The sequence below is a fragment of the Pseudophryne corroboree genome, chromosome 1 (genome assembly GCF_028390025.1).
Source record: "Pseudophryne corroboree isolate aPseCor3 chromosome 1, aPseCor3.hap2, whole genome shotgun sequence".
Lineage (NCBI taxonomy): Eukaryota > Metazoa > Chordata > Amphibia > Anura > Myobatrachidae > Pseudophryne > Pseudophryne corroboree.
In genome coordinates this window covers 735,909,727-735,930,379 of record NC_086444.1, presented here as the reverse complement: position 1 = coordinate 735,930,379, position 20,653 = coordinate 735,909,727, and the positions used below count along the sequence as shown (strand labels likewise).

The 20,653-nt window shown below is 45.9% G+C and overlaps 1 protein-coding gene across 1 annotated transcript in view; it reads left to right on the top strand.

The window, feature by feature from the left end:
• The first annotated feature begins 15,987 nt into the window (after positions 1-15,987).
• The window catches only part of CIST1 (colon, intestine and stomach enriched 1), a 243,166-nt gene continuing 238,500 nt past the window's right edge, over positions 15,988-20,653 (top strand). Inside the window, exon 1 of the mRNA XM_063916190.1 lies at positions 15,988-16,181. Coding sequence (XP_063772260.1) covers positions 16,157-16,181 — 25 coding nt within the window. The 5' untranslated portion in view covers positions 15,988-16,156. The remainder of the gene's footprint in view (positions 16,182-20,653) is intronic.

The window sequence follows — 20,653 nt, the reverse complement described above, 5'->3', positions numbered from 1 at the left end:
TACATACTAAAACATACTTTAAATATTTACAGGGTGGTAACTGTATGAAGTCGATTTGTATTACCTGGAAAGGTCCATCTGTAGGAGGGATATGGGATGGCTCCATTGGTATTGTCTTTCCAATATTCTTCCTCAAGCAAGTAAGGCATGTCATTGTTTTCTTGTTCGCCTAAGAAGAGAACCTTGGTGCACTCCAGTAGGCTCTTACCAATTTGCACATACCTTCCTTGCCCAGATGAGTCAGACCATGTGCCGCCTCAGCTTGGCCTGGGAGATATGCCCCGGGGGCCACTGGCTTACCTTGTCCATCTCTCCAAAGTCCTGAGGACTCCTGACCATATCCCTTCACCTTCCAGACTGCCTTCACCTGTAGGGAACACAAATTTTGCATTTTGATTAATTGTTGCATGTTTACCATGTTGAATGTCATCAGTTGTGTGGTGTCAGTTTGTATGATAGTGCTTGCTGCTGTTTTTGCAGCTTCATCCGCCCAGCTGTTACCAAGTGAAATTGGGTCTTGGTTGTAAGTTTGTGCTGATAACAGCCACTCTGTCAGGTTCTTGTATGGCTGTCAGAAGCCTCTTGACTTATGACGCATGCGCTACAGGTGTGCCAGCTGCCGTCATGAAATTTCTGAGGTGCCACAGGGCCCCAAAATCATGCACCACTCCAAACGTGTATCTTGAGTCCGTGTATATATTAGCTGACTTACCCTTTGCCAACTCACATGGTCTGGTCAGTGCTACCAGCTCAGCGACTTGTGCTGAGTGAGATGGACCAAGGGGTTCAGCTTCTGATACCTTCATCATCTACAACTGCGTATCCGGTGCACAGGTCTCCCGAGTCCGTCTGTCTGTGGCAACTACTGTCAGTGTAGAATGTAAAGTCTACACCTTCCAGTGGGTTGTCACTGATGTCAGGTCTCGCAGTGAAAGTCTGGTTCAGGTATTCAATACAATCATGCATATCACTGTCTGCACTAAATCCTCCTTCACCATCATTCTCATCCTCCACCCTTTGTGCATGACAAGGCACACTTGGCAAGTAAGTTTCAGGATTTAGGGGGTCATTCCGAGCTGATCGCTCGCTAGCTGTTTTTAGCAGCCGTGCAAACGCTAATCCGCCGCCCTCTTGGAGTGTATCTTAGCTTAGCAGAAGTGCGAACGAAAGGATCACAGGGCGGCAGCAAAATAATTTTGTGCAGTTTCAGAGTAGCTTCAGAACTACTCAGCGCTTGCAAGCACTTCAGACCATTCAGTTCTGGATTTGACGTCACGAACACGCCCTGCGTTCGGCCAGACACGCCTGCATTTTTCCTGGCAAGCCTGCGTTTTTTTTGAACACTCCCTGAAAACGGTCAGTTGACACCCAGAAACGCCCCCTTCATGTCAATCACTGCGGCCAGCAGTGCGACTGAAAATCTTCGCTAGACCTTGTGTGAAACTACTTTGGCTGTTGTGAAAGTACGTCGCGCGTGCGTATTGCACCGTATACACATACGCAGAAGTGCCATTTTTTTGCCTCATCGCTGCGCAGCGAACATTTTCAGCTAGCGATCAACTCGGAATGACCCCCTTAGTGTGCTGCACCTTTTTATGGTGATGTTTACAGGGGCCATCAGTGATAGTTCCTACTTTGTAAACTGAGCGGATGAGACATGTCTGGTTTAGGCGGAGTTTAGCAAGGCTGATACTGCATGTGGTGTATGGATGGTCAGGTTGTGTCCCAACACTACGTCTTCGCTTTTACTTACCAACAAAGCTATGGCTGCAACACTTCGTAGGCAAGTGGGGAGAGACCATGCTACAGTGTCCAACTGTGCACTGTAGTAGGCTACCCGTCTGCTGGCATCACCATGTTTCTGTGTTAAGACCCCTGCCGCGCACCAAGCGCTTTCGGTACTGTACAAATCGAAGGGTTTCTCGTAATTTGGCATCCCCAATGCTGGTGCTTGTGACAAACACTCTTATAGTCTCTCAAACGCCAGTTCGGACTCTTCTGTATGAGAGACCCGTTCTGGTTTGTTCGAGGAGACCATTTCTTGCAATGGTAGTGCCAGAATAGAGAACCCTGGAATCCAATTCCGACAATACCCACACATTCCTAGGAAAGTGTGGATCTGTTGCTGAGTTTGCGGCAGTCATGTCGCGGATGGCCTGTATTCTGTCAGTGGTCAGGTGTCTGAGTTCTTGCGTCAAGCAGTGTCCCAAGTATTTAACCTTAGTCCGGCACAATTGCAACTTATCCTTTCAAACCTTGTGTCCTGTCTGGGAGAGATGAAACAGAAGCTGTTTAGTGTCTGCCAGGGACGACTCAAATGAGTCAGAGCATAACAGCAAGTCATCAACATATTATATTAGCACTGACCCATTCTCAGGTTGAATGAATTGCAAACAGTCATGTAGGGCCTGGGAGAAAATACTTGGGCTGTCAATGAAACCTTGGGGGAGACGGGTCCATGTGTATTGAACTCCCCTGTAGGTGAAAACGAAGAGGTACTGTCAGGGTGAAGAGGGACAGAAAAGAAGGGTGTCAGGGTGAAGAGGGACAAAAAAGAAGGCAGAACAGAGTTCGATGACAGTAAAGTACTTAGAGGTGGAGGGAATTTGCATGAGGATGACAACTGGATTGGGCACTACGGGGAATTGGCTCTCGACTATCTTGTTTATCCCCCTTAGATCCTGCACTAGCCTGTAGCCCCTCCCCCCACTCTTTTTCACAGGGAAGATAGGACTGTTGGCTGTGCTGGATGTCCTGACTAGGATGCCCTGCTGTAGCAGCCGTTCTATGACAGGGTATACTCCTAATTCCACCTCTAGCTTCAGATGGTACTGGGAGATTTTCGGAGCTATCCTGACATCGTTTATTTGTACTACTACTGGGGCTACATTCGCCATCAATCCAGTGTCCTGTCCATCTTTGGTCCAAAGGGAACCCGGTATTTGTGAGATCATTTCCTCTACCTGCGATGGACATGTGTCTATAACGGTGGAGTGTAACATTAGCCTTTGAGGGGTGTCTAATATATCTTGTACTTCCTGTGCAAGGGATATCTAAGAACACACCCTCAGGGGTACAGTATATGACACACCGCATTTTACATAGCAAACCTCTGCCAAATAGATTAGTCGGAGCCGATGCAGCCAACAGAAAAGAATGTTTGGTATGCAAGGGCCCTATCGTAATCTCTGCAGGTCTACTCAAAGGGTACTGCTGCACCTTTCCCGTTACTCCCATTGCCAAAATCGTTTTACCTGTGGTTGTTACACTTGTGGTAGAGTTTAGCACCGATCTGGCCGCCCCTGTATCTACAAGAAAAGGTTGTGGTATGCCAGCTACATTGACCATGACCTCAGGTTCACTTCCAAGGCCAGCAATCAATTTCACCGGCTGCAGACTACAGGTATGACCTGACCTCTATTGTGTTTTTGGTCCCTCCTGCAGAGCATTGGCAGCTACAATATGTGCAGGGGATAGCTGTGGGTTTTTGGGGGGTCTGCCAGTCCCTCCTTGGTGGGTACCTCCTTGTTTCCCCTCTATGCGGCTCAAAATCTCTCCCATGTGTTCCCTGATCCCTTCTATGTGTCTGGTAACGTGGCTCGTATTCTGGTCTAGGGTGGTCTATATTTAGTATGTGTCCCATTACTCCTACAATCCCTGGCAAAGTGTCCTTCTTTCCTGCAAATAAAACATGTTATTGACCTTTTCCAATCATCAGAGGTCTGGGGTTTAGGTTGGTTGGACATCCCTTCCATCGCCTGTATACTTATCAGCATCAACCTATCCCCTTGCGACTCCCTGTGCTTAATGATGTTTCGGTCATGTTCGATTGCAGACTCTTTCAGTGCTGCTACCGTGATACCTCTCCAATTTGGCAGAGAGGTTTGCACCCTGGTCCTCAATGCCTCCTTTAGTCCATCCATTAGTACAGAGACAGCTACCTCCCTGTGGTTGGCATTCTCCTTTATATCTTCTATCCCACTGTATCTAGCCATTGCCTGTAGAGCTCTATGGAAATACTTGGATGCTGTTTCACTTTCTTTCTGTCTTCTGGAGAAAATTTTGTTCCACTTAACAACAGTGGGGAAATACAGTCCTAATTGTATATTAATTTGCCTTACATTCTCCTGGCTGTACTCATCAGTGAGAGGCACTTCTACATCTAGCTTGCAGTCGGTTATGAATTTTGGGATGTCAATATTAGAGGGTAGACTCGCTCTTAACACTATCCGCCAATCTTTGCGGGCTCATGGGCATTGCCCAATTCTTTAATAAACTTCTGGCATCTGACTAGATCTTTTCTGGGATCGGGGTATTCTGACATAATTGACCTCAGTTCTGTTCGGGACCACGGACAATGCATTGCAATGTTCCTGATGGGGGTTACTCCCTGATTATCAGTTCTCCCATTGGGGACTGCAATCGCCCTGACAGGGTTTAGCTCAACCACTTCATTTCTGTTTGTCTCTATAATACGGGGGGCTACTGTCTCTGCATAATGGACAGTCCCATACTTACCGGTGGATATGACCTCACCCACCCCTCCACTGGGGGGCATCGTCACTGCTATTACTGTTTGGGCCGTGCCCACCTTTGTTTCTTAGATTTGATCAGACATATTCTATTCCTTACGCTCTGTAGTACCTCCGGTTCAAAACTACCCATCCTAGGAAATGATGCCCTATCATCAGCAGTCATACATACCCACTCATCACAAAATGCCTCTCCGTGTGGACCATACTTCCCACACATTATCAACCGAGCGGACCCTCTTGGCCTCAGCTCTCCAGCCTGAACCCTGGCTGCCGAACGTTTCTCGCTTGTACATCTGGCTCCCATCGTGGGCCTTTTATACACGATCCCCAGATGAACAATACGAGCAAACTGTGAAAGTCCTCAGAGTTCTATCACCAACTCCTTCTCCGCTGGCCGTACCACGACTCACTCCAATAGTGACCACCGCGTACCCAGTGAGGAGCCTACCAGGTTCTGGTCTCTATCCACTGAAAGTTTTGTAGGATGAGAAACACCTTATCGATCACCCTTTTCAGTGAATGTCTTACCTAGGAAGATTTCCTGAGAGAGAGTCAGCGAAAAATTCCTTTTCCTATACACAAATCACGTTTGCGTATGCTTTACACAACATGTATGATGATGCAATTTATGTAAAAGAACGCAAATGGTATCACGTTGCACCAGGTATCGCACACACAAACGCGCGGTCCAATCGCACAGCTTATAGATACTGGTTATCTATATGCCCTACGATCACTGGAGTCGAATTCACAAGCTGTGCTCCACAGCCGGAGCGTAACACTAAAACCTTAAATCAATACTTCAAACTATCACGCTCCTTTGCACGTTTTAAAACACACACACTACGTGCCTAAATACCAATTAATACGCAAGGTTGCGACCCTTACATGCCGCCGAGCCTCTGCCAACTCCACGGGATTCCACGGGAAAAAGCAAAAACTTATTACACAAGTGTTCAGGCCGCTGCGGCCGCTAAGTGTGTGCGATAAACCTCTGAGTGCGTACATGTTGCGTAAGCACGCCAACACGCTGTGAGCACAATGTAGCTACACGTGCGGCTGAATACACTTTAAATCCCTAGCAGGAATGGAATGCGACACCAATTGTATATGTTATGTTGTGGTCCAACGCAGCAACAAATATTTACTTAAATGGGGGTTCACAGAGAAATACTACAATACTAAAAAAGAACAGCTACAACCAATGGATACATACGTTAGTTCACCTGCACCTCCCGGATCCGGTCCTCAGTCACTCTAGCAAGATGACCTTCAGAGAATTAGACTGGGACCGGCCAGGAGGCTTGGCTTCTATACATTTGTCCAAAACACAGTACAAAGGAAACTGTAAGCTCTTCTTTCCTAGGTCATAGGTCGGTTTGAATAGGTGGGCGATGCCTGGTCCAGGTGTACTTGCAGGTGTCTACCACTGGGTTCCCAACAAATATCAGGAGTGCAGTAAATACAGTGAGATATTAATATTGTATTCCTGCGCATATCTATGCGCAGGAGCTTGCTACATTCTGCAAACTGTGATCGGAATATTGCCCTTGAAATACTGTACATCTGGATACCAAACACCATATTCCAACCTAATTCTGTCCCCTCACATCCTGTAAAGTTGAATATCTCTGTTGTTCTATTTCTGAAGTAAATGTAACTTGCTGGTGTGGTGTGTGTAGACTATGTGTAAATTATGCACTATGTGGATTAAAATAGGATTTTAATACCTACCGGTAAATGCTTTTCTCTAAGTCCGTAGAGGATGCTGGGGACTCCAAAAAGGACCATGGGGTATAGACGGAACTCGCAGGAGACATGGGCACTTTAAGACTTTAAAAGGGGTGTGAACTGGCTCCTCCCTCTATGCCCCTCCTCCAGACCTCAGTTATAGGAACTGTGCCCAGGGAGACGGACATTTCGAGGAAAAGGATTTTTGTTAAACTAAGGGTGCGATAAATACCAGCTCACACCACAACACACCATACAATATGGCTTTTAAGAAAATACCAGTTAACAGCATGAACCAAAAACAGCAACAGGCTGAACATTACCAAAACACAACCTTTGTGTAACCAAAGCAATAACTATCAACAAGTACTGCAGAAAAGTCCGCACTGGGACGGGCGCCCAGCATCCTCTACGGACTTAGAGAAAAGGATTTACCGGTAGGTATTAAAATCCTATTTTCTCATACGTCCTAGAGGATGCTGGGGACTCCAAAAGGACCATGGGGTTTATACCAAAGCTCCAGAACGAGCGGGAGAGTGCGGACGACTCTACAGCACCGATTGAGCAATCATGAGGTCCTCCTCAGCCAGGGTATCAAACTTGTAGAACTTAGCAAAAGTGTTTGAACCCGACCAAGTAGCTGCTCGGCAAAGTTGAACCGACGAGACTTCTCGGGCAGCCGCCCAAGATGAGCCCACCTTCCTAGTAGAATGGGCCTTCACCGAATCCAGTAACGGCAATCCAGCCATAGAATGAGCATGCCGAATCGTATCACAGATCCAGCATGCAATAGTCTGCTTAGAAGCAGGAGCCCCAATTTTGTTGGGAGTATACAGGATAAACAGAGTCTCTGTTTTTGTAATACGAGCCGGTCTGGCTACATAAATTTTCAAAGCTCTGACTACATCGAGAGACTTTGAATCAGCCAAGGCTTCAGTAGCCACAGGCACCACAATAGGTTGGTTCATGTGAAACGAAGAAACCACCTTTGGCAGAATTAGTGACGAGTTCTCAATTCCGCTCTATCCTCATGGAAGATCAAATAGGGGCTCTTGTGAGACAAAGCCGCTAATTCCGACACCCGCCATGCGGACGCCAAGGCCAAAAGCATGACCACTTTCCAAGTGAGAAATTTGAACTCAACCTTTCGTAAAGGTTCAAACCAGTGTGACATAAGAAACTGCAACACCACGTTAAGGTCCCATGGTGCCACCAGGGGCACAAATGGAGGTTGGATGTGCAGCACTCCTTTCACGAAAGTCTGAACCTCTGGAAGGGCGGCCAATTCTTTTTGAAAGAAAATCGATAAGGCCGAAATCTGCACTTTAATGGAGCATGATTTTAGGCCCACATCCACACCTGCTTGCAAAAAATGGAGAAAACGACCCAGCTGAAAATCTTCCGTATGAGCCTTCTTGGATCCACACCAAGACACATATTTTCTCCAAATACGGTGATAATGCTTTGCCTTACTTCCTTTCTAGCTTTAAGTAGAGTAGGGATGACTTCACCTGGAATACCCTTCCGAGCTAGGATTTGGCGTTCAACCGCCACGCCGTCAAACGCAACCGCGTTAAGTCCTGGAACACGCACGGCCCTTGCTGCAACAGGTCCTCTCTTAGAGGAAGAGGCCAGGGATTTCCTATGAGTAATTCCTGTAAAACCGTATACCAGGCCCTCCGTGGCCAATCTGGAACAATGAGCATCGCCTGAACCCTTGTTCTCCTTATGATTCTTATCACCTTTGGAATGAGTGGAAGTGGAGGGAACACGTATACCGACTGAAACACCAACACGTCCACTGCACTAGCTTGAGGGTCCCTCGACCTGGAACAATGGCCCTCATTCCGAGTTGTTCACTCGCAAGCTGCTTTTAGCAGCATTGCACACGCTAAGCCGCCGCCTACTGGGAGTGAATCTTAGCTTAGCAAAATTGCAAACTAAAGATTCTCAAAATTGCGAATAGAAATTTCTAAGCAGTTTCTGAGTAGCTCGGGACTTACTCTGCCACTGCGATCAGTTCAGTCAGTTTCGTTCCTGGTTTGACGTCACAAACGCACCCAGTGTTCGCCCAGGCACTCCCCCGTTTCTCCAGCCACTCCCGCGTTTTTCCCAGAAACGGCAGCGTTTTTTTCACACACTCCCATAAAACGGCCAGTTTCCGCCCAGAAACACCCACTTCCTGTCAATCACATTACGATCACCAGAACGAAGAAAAAACCTCGTAATGCCGTGAGTAAAATACCAAACTTCTTAGCAAATTTACTTGGCGCAGTCGCAGTGTGAACATTGCGCATGCGCAATTAGTGGAAAATCGCTGCGATGCGAAGAAAATTACCGAGCGAACAACTCGGAATAACCACCAATATCTCTGAAGCTTCTTGTTGAGGCGAGACGCCATCATGTATATTTGAGGAATTCCCCAATGACTTGTCATTTCTGCAAAGACCTCTTGAGGAAGACCCACTCTCCTGGATGAAGATCGTGTCTGCTGAGGAAGTTTGCTTCCCAGTTGTCCAAGCCCGGAATTAAGACCGCTGACAGAGCGCTTGCATGGTTTTCCGCCCAGCGGAGGACTTCTGTGGCCTCCGTCATTGCCGCTCTGCTCTTTGTTTCACCCTGGTGGTTTATGTACGCCACTGCTGTAATATTGTCTGACTGAATCAGGACGGGCAGCCCGCAAAGAAAACGTTCCGCTTGTAGAAGGCCGTAGTAGATGGCTCTTAATTCCAGAATGTTTATGCGCAGACAAGATTCCTGGCTTGACCATTTTCCCTGGAAATTTTTCCCCCTGTGCGACTGCTCCCCAGCCTCGGAGACTTGCATCCATAGTCACCAGGACCCAGTCCTGGATCCCGAACCTGTGTCCCTCTAGGAGGTGAGAACTTTGGAGCCACCACAGGAGAGATACTCTGGTCCTGGAAGATAGGCTTATTTTCCGGTGCATGTGCAGGTGAGACCAGGACCACTTGTCCAACAGGTCCCACTGAAACACCCTGGCATGGAACCTGCCAAACAGAATGGCTTCGTATGCTGCCACCATCTTCCCCAGCACCCGAGTGCATTGATGAATTGACACTCTTGCCGGTTTCAGAATCTCCTTGACCATGTTCTGGATTGCCAGAGCTTTTTCTACTGGGAGAAACACACTCTGCAGTTCTGTGTCTAGGATCATGTCCCAGAATGACAGCCGTGTTGTCGGAACCAACTGTGGCTTTGGCAAATTTAGGAGCCAACCATGTTGTTGCAGGACTGTCAGGGAGAGCGCAACGTTTATTAGTAACTGCTCCCTTGATCGCGCCTTTATCAGGAGATCGTCCAAGTACGGGATAATTGTGACACCCTGCTTGCGCAGGAGCACCATCATTTCCGCCATTACTTTGGTGAAAATCCTCAGAGCCGTGGCAAGACCAAACAGCAACGTCTGAAACTGGTAATGACAATCCTGAACAGCAAACCTCAGGTAAGCTTGATGTGGAGGATATATTGGGACATGTAAGTAGGCATCTTTTATGTCGACTGACGCCATAAAATCCCCCCTTCCAGGCTGGAGATCACTGCTCGGAGAGATTCCATCTTGAATTTGAATTTTTTTAGAAAGAAATTGAGGGATTTTAGGTTCAGAATCGGTCTGACCGAGCCATCCGGCTTCGGGACCACGAACAGGCTTGAATAAAAACCTTCTCCCTGTTGTAACGGGGGAACCGTGACAATAACTTGCTGCAGACACAGGTTTTGTATCGCAGCGCAGACTACTTCCATTTATGGAAGAGAAGCTAGTAAGGCAGATTTGAAAAATCGGTGAGGGGGCACGTCTTGAAACTCCAGTTTATACCCTTGGACAACTATTTCTAGCCCCCAAGGATCCAGGGCCGAACAAGCCCAGACCTGACTGAAGAGTTGAAGACATGCCCCCACCGGTGCAGACTCCAGCAGCGGAGCCCCAGCGTCATGCGGTGGATTTGGCAGCGGCCGGGGAGGACTTCTGCTCTTCGGAGCTTGCCCCAGCTGGCGACTTGCTTTATTTTTCCCCTACCTCTAGCAGCAAGGTAGGAGGACCCTTGTCCTTTTTTTAATTAGACCGAAAGGACTGCATCTGATAAAGAGGCGTTTTCTTTTGTTGTGCAGGGACATATGGTAGAAAAGACGACTTACCCGCGGTAGCTGTAGATACCAGGTCCACGATGCCCTCGCCAAACAAAACATCACCTTTATACGGCAGAGCCTCCATAGCCCTCTTAGAGTCAGCATCACCATTCCATTGATGAGTCCATAATGCTCTCCTGGCCGAGATTGCCATGGCATTGGCACTTGATCCTTAGAGGCCAATATCTCTCACAGCCTCCCTTAGATAGAGTGCAGCGTCCCTGATATGACCCAGTGTCAGAAGAATGCTATCCCTATCCATGATGCCACGGCAGGTCTGAGCAGCGTACCCGTAGTGGCATAAATAGATTTCAAAGTAGTTTCCTGCTTACGATCCGCAGGATCCTTTAGGGCCGCCATGTCAGGGGATGGAAGTGCCACCTTCTTGGACAGCCGTGCTAGAGCCTTGTCCACATTGGGGGTTGACTCCCACTTTTTTCTATCCTCAGAGGGGAACGGGTATGCCATAATAATTCTCTTGGGAAACAGCAACTTTTTGTCAGGAATTTCCCAAGCCTTTTCAAAACGAGTGTTCAGTTCATGAGAGGGAGGAAACGTTACCACAGGTTTCTTTCCTTTAAAACATACAGACCCTTGTCTCAGGAACAGCAGGGTCTTCCGTGATATGTAACACTTCTTTTATTGCCACAATCATGTACTGAAGGCTCTTAGCCAGTTTAGGATTCAACCTGGCATCACCATAGCGGTGCCGACAGATACACTACCCCACACTGTTCTGTCCCCACTCCAGCCTCCTCCTGGGAAAAGCCTTCAGCCTCAGACATGTCGACACATGTACCGACACCACTATCACACTGGGCTATAGGGGACAGACCCACAATAAGGTCTATTAGAGAAACACAGAGGGAGTTTGCTCGGTCTGAAAATATATACAATGCCCCAGACCTGTCAGCGCTGTTTATAAATAATAATCAACACCAAATTTGCTGTGCCCCCCCCCCCCCCGTTTAGCACCCTGTTACTTGTGACAGAAGTGTAGGAGGCCAGGACCAGCGTCTCTGCTGCTCACACTGGCGGGGGTCTGTACACTGTATACAGGTTGAATATCCCATATCCATATATTCCGAAATACGGAATATTCCGAAATACGGACTTTTTTGAGTGAGAGTGAGATAGTGAAACCTTTGTTTTTTGATGGCTCAATGTACACAAACTTTGTTTAATACACAAAGTTATTAAAAATACTGTATTAAATGACCTTCAGGCTGTGTATATAAGGTGTATATGAAACATAAATGAATTGTGTGAATGTAGACAGAGCCGGCCATAGCTATAGGCAAACTAGGCAATTGCCTAGGGCATTTGATATGCCCAGGGGCATCAGCAGCTTCTGCTGATTAAAATGATATGCGGCATGCCTATATTCTGTGTGTAGCATTTCATATGCAGATACAGCCACAGTCTCACACAGTATAAAGGCATGCTGTATATCATTTTAATCAGCAGAAGCTGCTTGTGCATCCTAGCCACATAACAATGCAAATAAGATGCATTTTCATTAAAAAAATGTGCCCGACGTTAGCACTGAGGCAAGATTTATGAGGACACATCTGTATCCAAGCAGAGGCAGAGGTCACAGTGTTAGTGGAAGTGTGAGTGCTGTGTGCATGTGAGTGGGTTGGTTGTGCAGTAGTGTTTGGAATATGTGTAAGGAGCATTATGTGTGTCATGTAAAAATGCATTAATGTGCAACATATGTATAAGGGGCACTATGTGTGTCATTATGTGTATAAGGGCATTAATAATGTGTGGCATACAGTATTACCCCTTTTCCACTAGCTCAAAAAACACGGGTAAATGCACGGGGGCGCGCATTTACCCGTGTTTTTGGCAAGTGGAAAAGGGTCAACCCGGATCAAGTGACCCGTGAATCCTACCCGGCTATTTACCTGGGTAGGACACGGGAATGATCCGGGTAGGGTTCTAGTGTAAACGGGAGCCGTGTCGATGCGACACGGCTCCCGTTTACACTGTATGGAAGGGCGGCGCTGGGAGATCATGTGATCTCCCTGCGCCGCCCCTGCCGCGTCACTAGAAGCGTCACCAACCCGGCATATGCCGGGTTGTGACTGCTGATGGGAAAGGGGACGAGCACGGGTCGCAGCAGGGGGCAGCTCCCGTGTCAGGCTCCCGGCTGCGACCCGTGATCGTAAGTGGAAAAGGGGTATTAGTGTAACAGGGTACTACTGTATTTGTCATTATGTGTATAGGGGCACTAACAATGTGCAGCAAATGTGTAGGGGGCACTATGTGTGTCATTATGTGTATTAGAGCATTAATAATGTGCGGCATATGTGTAAGGGACATTATGTGTAAAAGGGCATTAATAAAGGTCGTCATAATGTGTAAGCACATTATGTTTAGAAGGACATTAATAATGTGTCTCATATGTGTTAGGGGCATTACTGTGTGGCATTATGTGTTTAAGGTGCTCTTCTATGTGGTGTTGCGTATAGAAAGGGCACTACTGTGTCGTCTAATGTGAATAAAGAGCAATAGGGTGTAGTGTAATGTGAATAAGGAGCAATTCAGTGTGATGTAATGTGAATAAGGGGCTCTACTGTGAGGAGTAATGTTTATAAGGTAAAGTGATACTACTGTGGGATGTAATATTAATTATGGAAACTATCGCATGATCAAATGTGAATAAAGTGCAGTACTGTGTGGCGTATTTGGAATTGGGGTTACTATTGTGTGGCCATGCCCCTTGCCAGCAAAAACACCCCCCTTTTTGGGCTGTGCGCCAAATGTGCGAACTGTTCCTATTTAAAATATAGGGGGTACAAACACCAAAATAAGGACTGTTATGGCTGAGGGGTGATGGTTCTGGGAAAGAAGTGCAAGGTCAGAGGCGGAACCAGGGGTGGTGCTAGGGGGCACCAGCCAAAATCTTGCCTAGGGCATCATATTGGTTAGGGCCGGCTCTGAATGTAGACACACTTTGTTTAATGCACAAAGTTATAAAAAATATTGGCTAAAATTACCTTCAGGCTGTGTGTATAAGGTATATATGTAAGATAAATGCATTCTGCGCTTAGATTTAGGTCCCATCACCATGATATCTCATTATGGTATGCAATTATTCCAAAATACGGAAAAATCCGATATCCAAAATACCTCTGGTCCCAAGCATTTTGGATAAGGGATACTCAACCTGTATTACTTTTGCCATGCTGAACTTGAGGTATTATTGCTGCCCAGGGCGCCCCCCCCCCCCCCCCCGCGCCCTGCACCCATGTAGTGCTGCTTGTGTGTGGGAGCAATGGCGCGCTGCGCGGTACCTCTGAGACTGAAGGCTTCTGCCGTCTTTAGTGAAGTCTTCTGTACTTCAGTTACTCACCCGGCTTCTTTCTTCTGGCTCTGTGAGGGGGACGACGGGTCGGCTCCGGGAACGAGCAGCTAGGCTATACCAAGTGATCAGACCCTCTGGAGCTAATGGTGTCCAGTAGCCTAAGAAGCAGAGCCTTTAACTCACAGAAGTAGGTTTGCTTCTCTCCCCTCAGTCCCACGAAGCAGGAAGCCTGTTGCCAGCAGTGCTCCCTGAAAATGATAAACCTAAATAAAGTCTATTTCAGAGAAACTCAGGAGAGCTCCCCTAGTGTATGTCCAGTCTCTCTGGGCACAGACTCTAACACGGAGTCCCCAGCATCCTCTAGGACGTATGAGAAATATCATATATGTCTTTGTGGCTTTTCCATGTGAATGCGCATGCTACCGTATTTACTCATACCACGTGCTAACACGCAGGGCTTCGTGAGCCAATGTACGCAGTGTGTGGGTATGCGCACGCACGGCAGAACAAGCGCACGCACGGAGGCCACTCTGTGTGGTGTTTGCACATGATGCATGTGGGTATAATATTTTCGACTTCGACAAGGGGAATATACAATAAAAGAAGTCTTTTATTCAGCACGCAAGATGGTACAGATAGCGGCAGATGGTATTAGACTCAATGATCTGTATCACAGATAATGCAGTAAGATTGGCACAGGAACCAGGTAATGCAGAAGTATATGTAACATCGATGGCAAGATGTAATATGAGATGCAGTGTGAACCACTGATGAAGTCCCAATATAATGAGCACACGATAGCAGACACAGTTGCAGTGTAAACCACTGATGAAGTCCCAATATAGGCCCTCATTCCGAGTTGTTCGCTCGCTAGCTGCTTTTAGCAGTATTGCACACGCTAAGCCACCGCCTACTGGGAGTGAATCTTAGCTTAGCAGAATTGCGAACGAAAGATTAGCAGAATTGCGAATAGAAATTTCTTAGCAGTTTCTGAGTAGCTCCAGACTTACTCTGCCACTGCGATCAGTTCAGTCAGTTTCGTTCCTGGTTTGACGTCACAAACACACCCAGCGTTCACCCAGACACTCCCCCGTTTCTTCAGACACTCCCGCGTTTTTCCCAGAAACGGCAGCGTTTTTTCGCACACACCCATAAAACGGCCAGTTTCCGCCCAGAAACACCCACTACCTGTCAATCACACTCCGATCAGCACAGCGATGAAAAAGCCTTGTTATGCTGTGAGTAAAATACCTAACTTTTATGTAAAATAACAAAGCGCATGCGCTCTGCGAACATTGCGCATGCGCAGTTAGCGAATAATCGCTGTATAGCGAAAATCTGCAACGAGCGAACAACTCAGAATGACCTCCATAATGAGCACACAATAGAAGACACAGTTGCAGTGTAAACCACTGATGGAGTCAATATAAAGGAAAACACAATGTTACGGACCACTGGAGAAAGGATACCGATGGTACTGGATATTGATGGCAGGGCACCAATGTAGCTAGACATCGATGGCGAAACACAGATGGAGCCAGAGATTGATGGCGAAACACTGATGGAGCCAGAGATCGATGGCGGAACACCAATGGAGCTGGTGATCGATGATGGAACACTGATGGAGATGAGTATCGATGATGGAACACCGATGGAGCTTGGGATCAAAGGCAGAACACCGATAGTGCTGAGTATCAATGACGGAACACCGATGGAGCCAGGCAGAGCTGCAAGCAGGATGGAACTCAGGTCTCAGGGCAGAATGGAATCTCCTGGAGCAAGGTAACCTGGACGCAGCTGAGAGCAAATATCCATACAGAGTATTCCAATCATAGCACTAGCGATCAGGCAGTCCTTTCCCAGCATTCTTATAGCATACCCTCCAACATGACCCGCCCCACTAGGTACAAAATGCTCTGTTTCTGGACTTCCCTCTTAATTTATGATTGCCATCACCTGTGAAGAAACAGCTTTCTTATTATTTAACTAGTTCAATACAGGTGATGGAAATCATAAATTAAGAGAAGTCTAGAAACAGAGCATTTTGTACCTAGTGGGGCGGGTCATGTTGGAGGGTCTGTTATAGGAGCCAGTGTGCAGGGATTGGCTGGGATGATCAGGTGGTGTAGGGAAGCTCAGACAGTCACATAATTGGCTGTGCTGCAGTCAGGTGATCAGGGCTTGTTACACAGTACTCAAGGCTTAGGCTCTGATGTGGATTGAGGCCTAGTAGGCCCCAAACACTAGGAAGCAGACCTTATGCTGAGAGAGCTATGCAGGAACAACATGTGAAGACTTTACTGCAAGGTGGGTGTGATGAACAGAGAGACTGGTTGCTGAACACTGGATCTTGGCAATTACACACACAGTGGAATTCCTGCTCAGGTGCTAACCAGCAAGTAATCAAGACTGCAGTTTGTATGAGAAGCAGATGCCTGTTTGCAGAATTAGCAAAGGTAAGCCACAGAACATGAGAAATACAGTCAGGACATACTTGCCTACTTTTGAAAACTAGAATCAGGGAGATTACAGTAGCATGTGCCGAGCAAAGTGCGGCATGCCGCCAAGGGGGGCGTGTCAAACGCTACCCAAAGGGCATGTCTAGTTCCACAAATGGGCGTGTCTATGCTTAAATGCTAGTTGTTGCAAGATATTTCTATATAACATTAGTAACAATATATTTTGGGAAGTTTTGCAAGTATTGATACTAACATTACTGCCTGAAATATGGGGTTTCTTATTTGCAATATGTTTTCGCTTTGATATTTCTTTTCTTCTCACTCAGCACAATATGCATGGTAAATGTGATGCCTACTGTATGCAATCAATTACAAATGCAAGTTGACTGTGTGTGAATTTATCCCTAAACATATAAGTAAATGATTATTTTGGTGTAGTAGATGTTATTTTTATTGTGAACACTGGATTGTCTGCGTCTTGTAGGCACTACCTATATTTATTGGATGTGCTATTTTCTATTCCATTACAGCATTAACCAAATCATTACAGACACCAGATACTCTAATTAAACAAATGTGTTTAACTACAGAAAGATTACTAACAACAATTCTTACACCAGCAGCAGCAGAGGCACCCTATGGGTCAGTGCACTCCAGCACAGATAGGGCTGTAACACACACTCCGGTTTTTCCCGGATGGCAAAAGGCCGGACAAACTTTGTCCAGCTTTTTGCCATCCGGGAGAGACCGGCAGTGTCTGTCACACAGGACGGCTTTTAGCCGTGTGTGATGCTGTGCGCATGCGCAGCATCATACACGGCTACAGTAAAAACTGTTGTGTGTGAAAGCTCCCCTTCACACACATGGTTTACTGGCTCCAAAGACGGCCCAGCGGCCGCCCGGCCGCCGGACCTTCCAGTGGTGAGACCCGGCTGCAACCCGGCAGCCGGGCCGGGGCCGTGCAGTGTGAAGGCACCCTAGCCCTCACACTGTTAACTACAATGCCGGCACGGGAAAAAGCCGTCCGGCTTTTTCCCGGCCGGCAAAAGCCGTGTAGTGTGTTTCTGCCCATAAGAGGAGTGTGTGATCAGGCACTGCTGTCACTCTCTCAGGGGTTACACAAGGGGGATAATGAGAGCCGCTAGCAGCAATTCCTCAGCAGCTACAGCAAATCACTGTTCTTACAAAGAAACTCCTTAGTGTCACCCCTGACAGAATCTGAAGAATCCGGGAGAATTGACCTATAAAGCAGGGCACCAGGAGATTTACGGCCGAAACGGGAGGCTCCCGCAGGATGCGGGAGGGTAGGCAAGCCTGAGTCAGGATCATGACACAGCTGTTTGTCATTAAGTGGTAATATCTTCATATATTGTGCTATGCTTGCCCTATTTTTACTTTTTCTTTGTATGAAGTTGCAACTTTTTATAAAAAGCTTTTTATTATATGAATAAATAAATGTGGATTTAGCTATTTACCATATTCGGTTAATAGCGCTGAGTTATTTATCTATTGGTTTTGTATTCAAGGGACTAACTATCCCTTTTTAATCAGCAGCTATAGGAAAAAGCTCCTTATTTCAAAAGCGCCAGATGTATTACCTTGGTAATTAATTCTTTTAAATTTCCCAGTGTGCTAGTTGGTATGCTGCAATCCAGCAAACATACATTAAAGGTGCCTTCTTCTTTACTTCTGTGAAACGTGAGGCTTCCATTTGTTCCTATGTATTTGTTAGTCCATATTGTTGGTTGTTTTGTCTCCTCCATGGTTGCAGTCTGTGTAATCTTATTGTGGTGAAAGCCGAGTGAAGCACTGTTGACAGCAGACAATGCAGACCAGGAATACGGCAAAGCAGGGTTAAATCACCAGGAACTGGGGAATACATTCAGGAACCTGGGAGTAAGGCTGTGACTTGCTAGAAGTCTGAATGACTTATGCACTGGCACAGAACAAAAGGCAGGCAAGGTATACATATGGATTGCAAGTCTCTCATTGGTTGCTAAAGTCAGATGAGGCAAGTAGCATTTTGCCTGGAGGGAATGCAATCAGCTGACAGCAATAGTTCACAAGAAAAAACAGGAAACCTAGCCTGTAGGTCAGGTAACAAGGTAAATCCGATAACAAATACAAGAACCTGATTGTGGCAGAATGGATCATAGCACTGGCATGCCAGATTTACACACATATGAACCTGAGGGTTCATGTGGGCATTATACAAAGGTGCAGCAGTTTATACTACTGGAAATTTGGTAAATTGTGATGAGAGATGTGCTGACAAGGTAGACAGGGGAGGCAAATCCTCACTTGTCATAGTCCAGTATACTCCAGAGTTTTGACTATAAAAATGATTAGAATAATACAAACAAGATATTATTAATATATTCTATGTATTTTTCTTATCATTTTTATAGTCAAAACTCTGGAGTATACTGGCACATGGCAGGAGAGCCCTGCCTCACCTGGCTGCACATCACTGGATTTAGATTTGTGTGGGGTGGGTCCAAGCTGAAATCTAATTTGCAGTGTAAAAATTAAGCTGTCTAACATTTGTGGGTTACATGAAATAGCAGCCAGTATTTACCCTGCACAGAAAATATCTAAATGTATTTGCTCCCCTTGCATTGCAACATGGTTTGTGCCAGACGCAAGGGGGGTTATTCAGAGTTGTTAGCAAACCAATAAAGTTAGCAATTGGGAAAAACCTGTTGCACTGCAGGTGGGGCAGACGTAACGTGCAGAGAGAGATAGATTTGGGGGGGTAATATTGTTTCTGTGCATGAATACCGTAAATACTGACTGCTTTATTTTTACACTGCAATTTAGATTTCAGTTTGAACACACCCCACCCAAATCTAACTCTCTCTCTCTGCACATGTTACATCTGCCCCACCTGCAGTGCACATGGTTTTACCCAATTGCTAACTTTTTTGGTTTGCTAACAACTCTGAGTAACCTCCAAAGTTACTTGCTTTTTTGCTTTACTGAATCAGGCCCTTAGTTTACTGTTAAAATAGTATGTTGAATTAATTTCCATTAAAAATTAATTTATACCACTAAGACTTGACTTTGTTCAAGCAAAATATTGAAAATTGTTTCAAAGAGATGGTGAAAGAAAAATATTGTTAATTTAAACAACACAGCTATGTTCCATCTACAAGCAGTCTACCCTGGATTGCAAGGATATGGTTATTATGTACACTATATGTTGTTATAATAGATAAGTGCACTTGCACAGATGTGACTAGATAATCTTGTATAATATAGACAAATATGAGTGCCATATATCCTAATTACTTCATTTCCATGTTTAATTTCAATAATAGAATATCCTTCTACTTGATCTGTTTGCCTCATTTAACAATGGATCTTTTTACCAGCAGCATATTTAGGGGTGTATGTACTAAGCCTTGCAAAGAGATAAAGCGCCCTCCAACCACATTCAAACTGTAATTTTTTCAAACCTAGCCTGTAACATGTCAGTTAAGCCGGCCATACGCCATACCATCTTTCCTAACTGACTAACCATCTGTCCAACTAAAACTCTGCCCCACACACCTAACCAACTTTTCCTTAAGACCAGCCAAGCAGCCAACTATTTCATCTGACTAGCTAGCTTCCCTCCATCTCTCCTGTGATGTCACAGTATTATTATTATTATCCTTTATTTATATGGCGCCACAAGGGTTCTGCAGCGCCCAATTACAGAGTACATATGCACATAATCAAGACAGGAAAACAGTGACTTACAGTTGAAGACAATATAGGACAAGTACAGGGTAACTAAGCATAACTACACCAGTAAATGACAGAGACAAGTTCCAGGTGGCCAAAAACTGCGAGATTTGGGCAGTTGAGGATTATTAAAGTAAGAAAAGTATAAGCACATGAGGGAAGAGGGCCCTACTCGTGAGAGCTTACATTCTAAGGGGAAGGGCAGACAGAGAGGGGTGACACAGATGGGGTAGACCAAGCATGGGACAGAGGGTCAGGATGAGATTTGGCTGGGTTTGGTAAAGAAGTGGGTAGTAGTAGGCACAAAGTGTTTGCCAACTTCTGCATGTTTGGAATACTTTTTTTTTTTTTAAGGTAAAAAAAAAAGCTTTTGAATTTCTTTTTATTTATTTCAATAAAAAACCTGTTTGATATTCCCAACTACTTTAGTTTATGCCGTTTGGTAGAAAACAAATGATTATCATTTGCTCTCCCACACTGCCAGATTATCATTCCAACCAGCAATGATGCAACGATACTAAATGAAATATGCCACCGGCAATTAGTATCATTGGTAAATGGAGTCTTGAGCATCACAGATCACTTGAGTCAGTGACATGCGGTGGGGTGAGACAGGTGAGGCAGAGCCTTTCCTGTCATACTAACGTTTGTGCCAGAGTTTTTACTGTATAAAGTATATGAAAACTAGAAATAATTTGTTTGAAATATCTTCTTTGCACTATTCTAATCATTTTTATAGC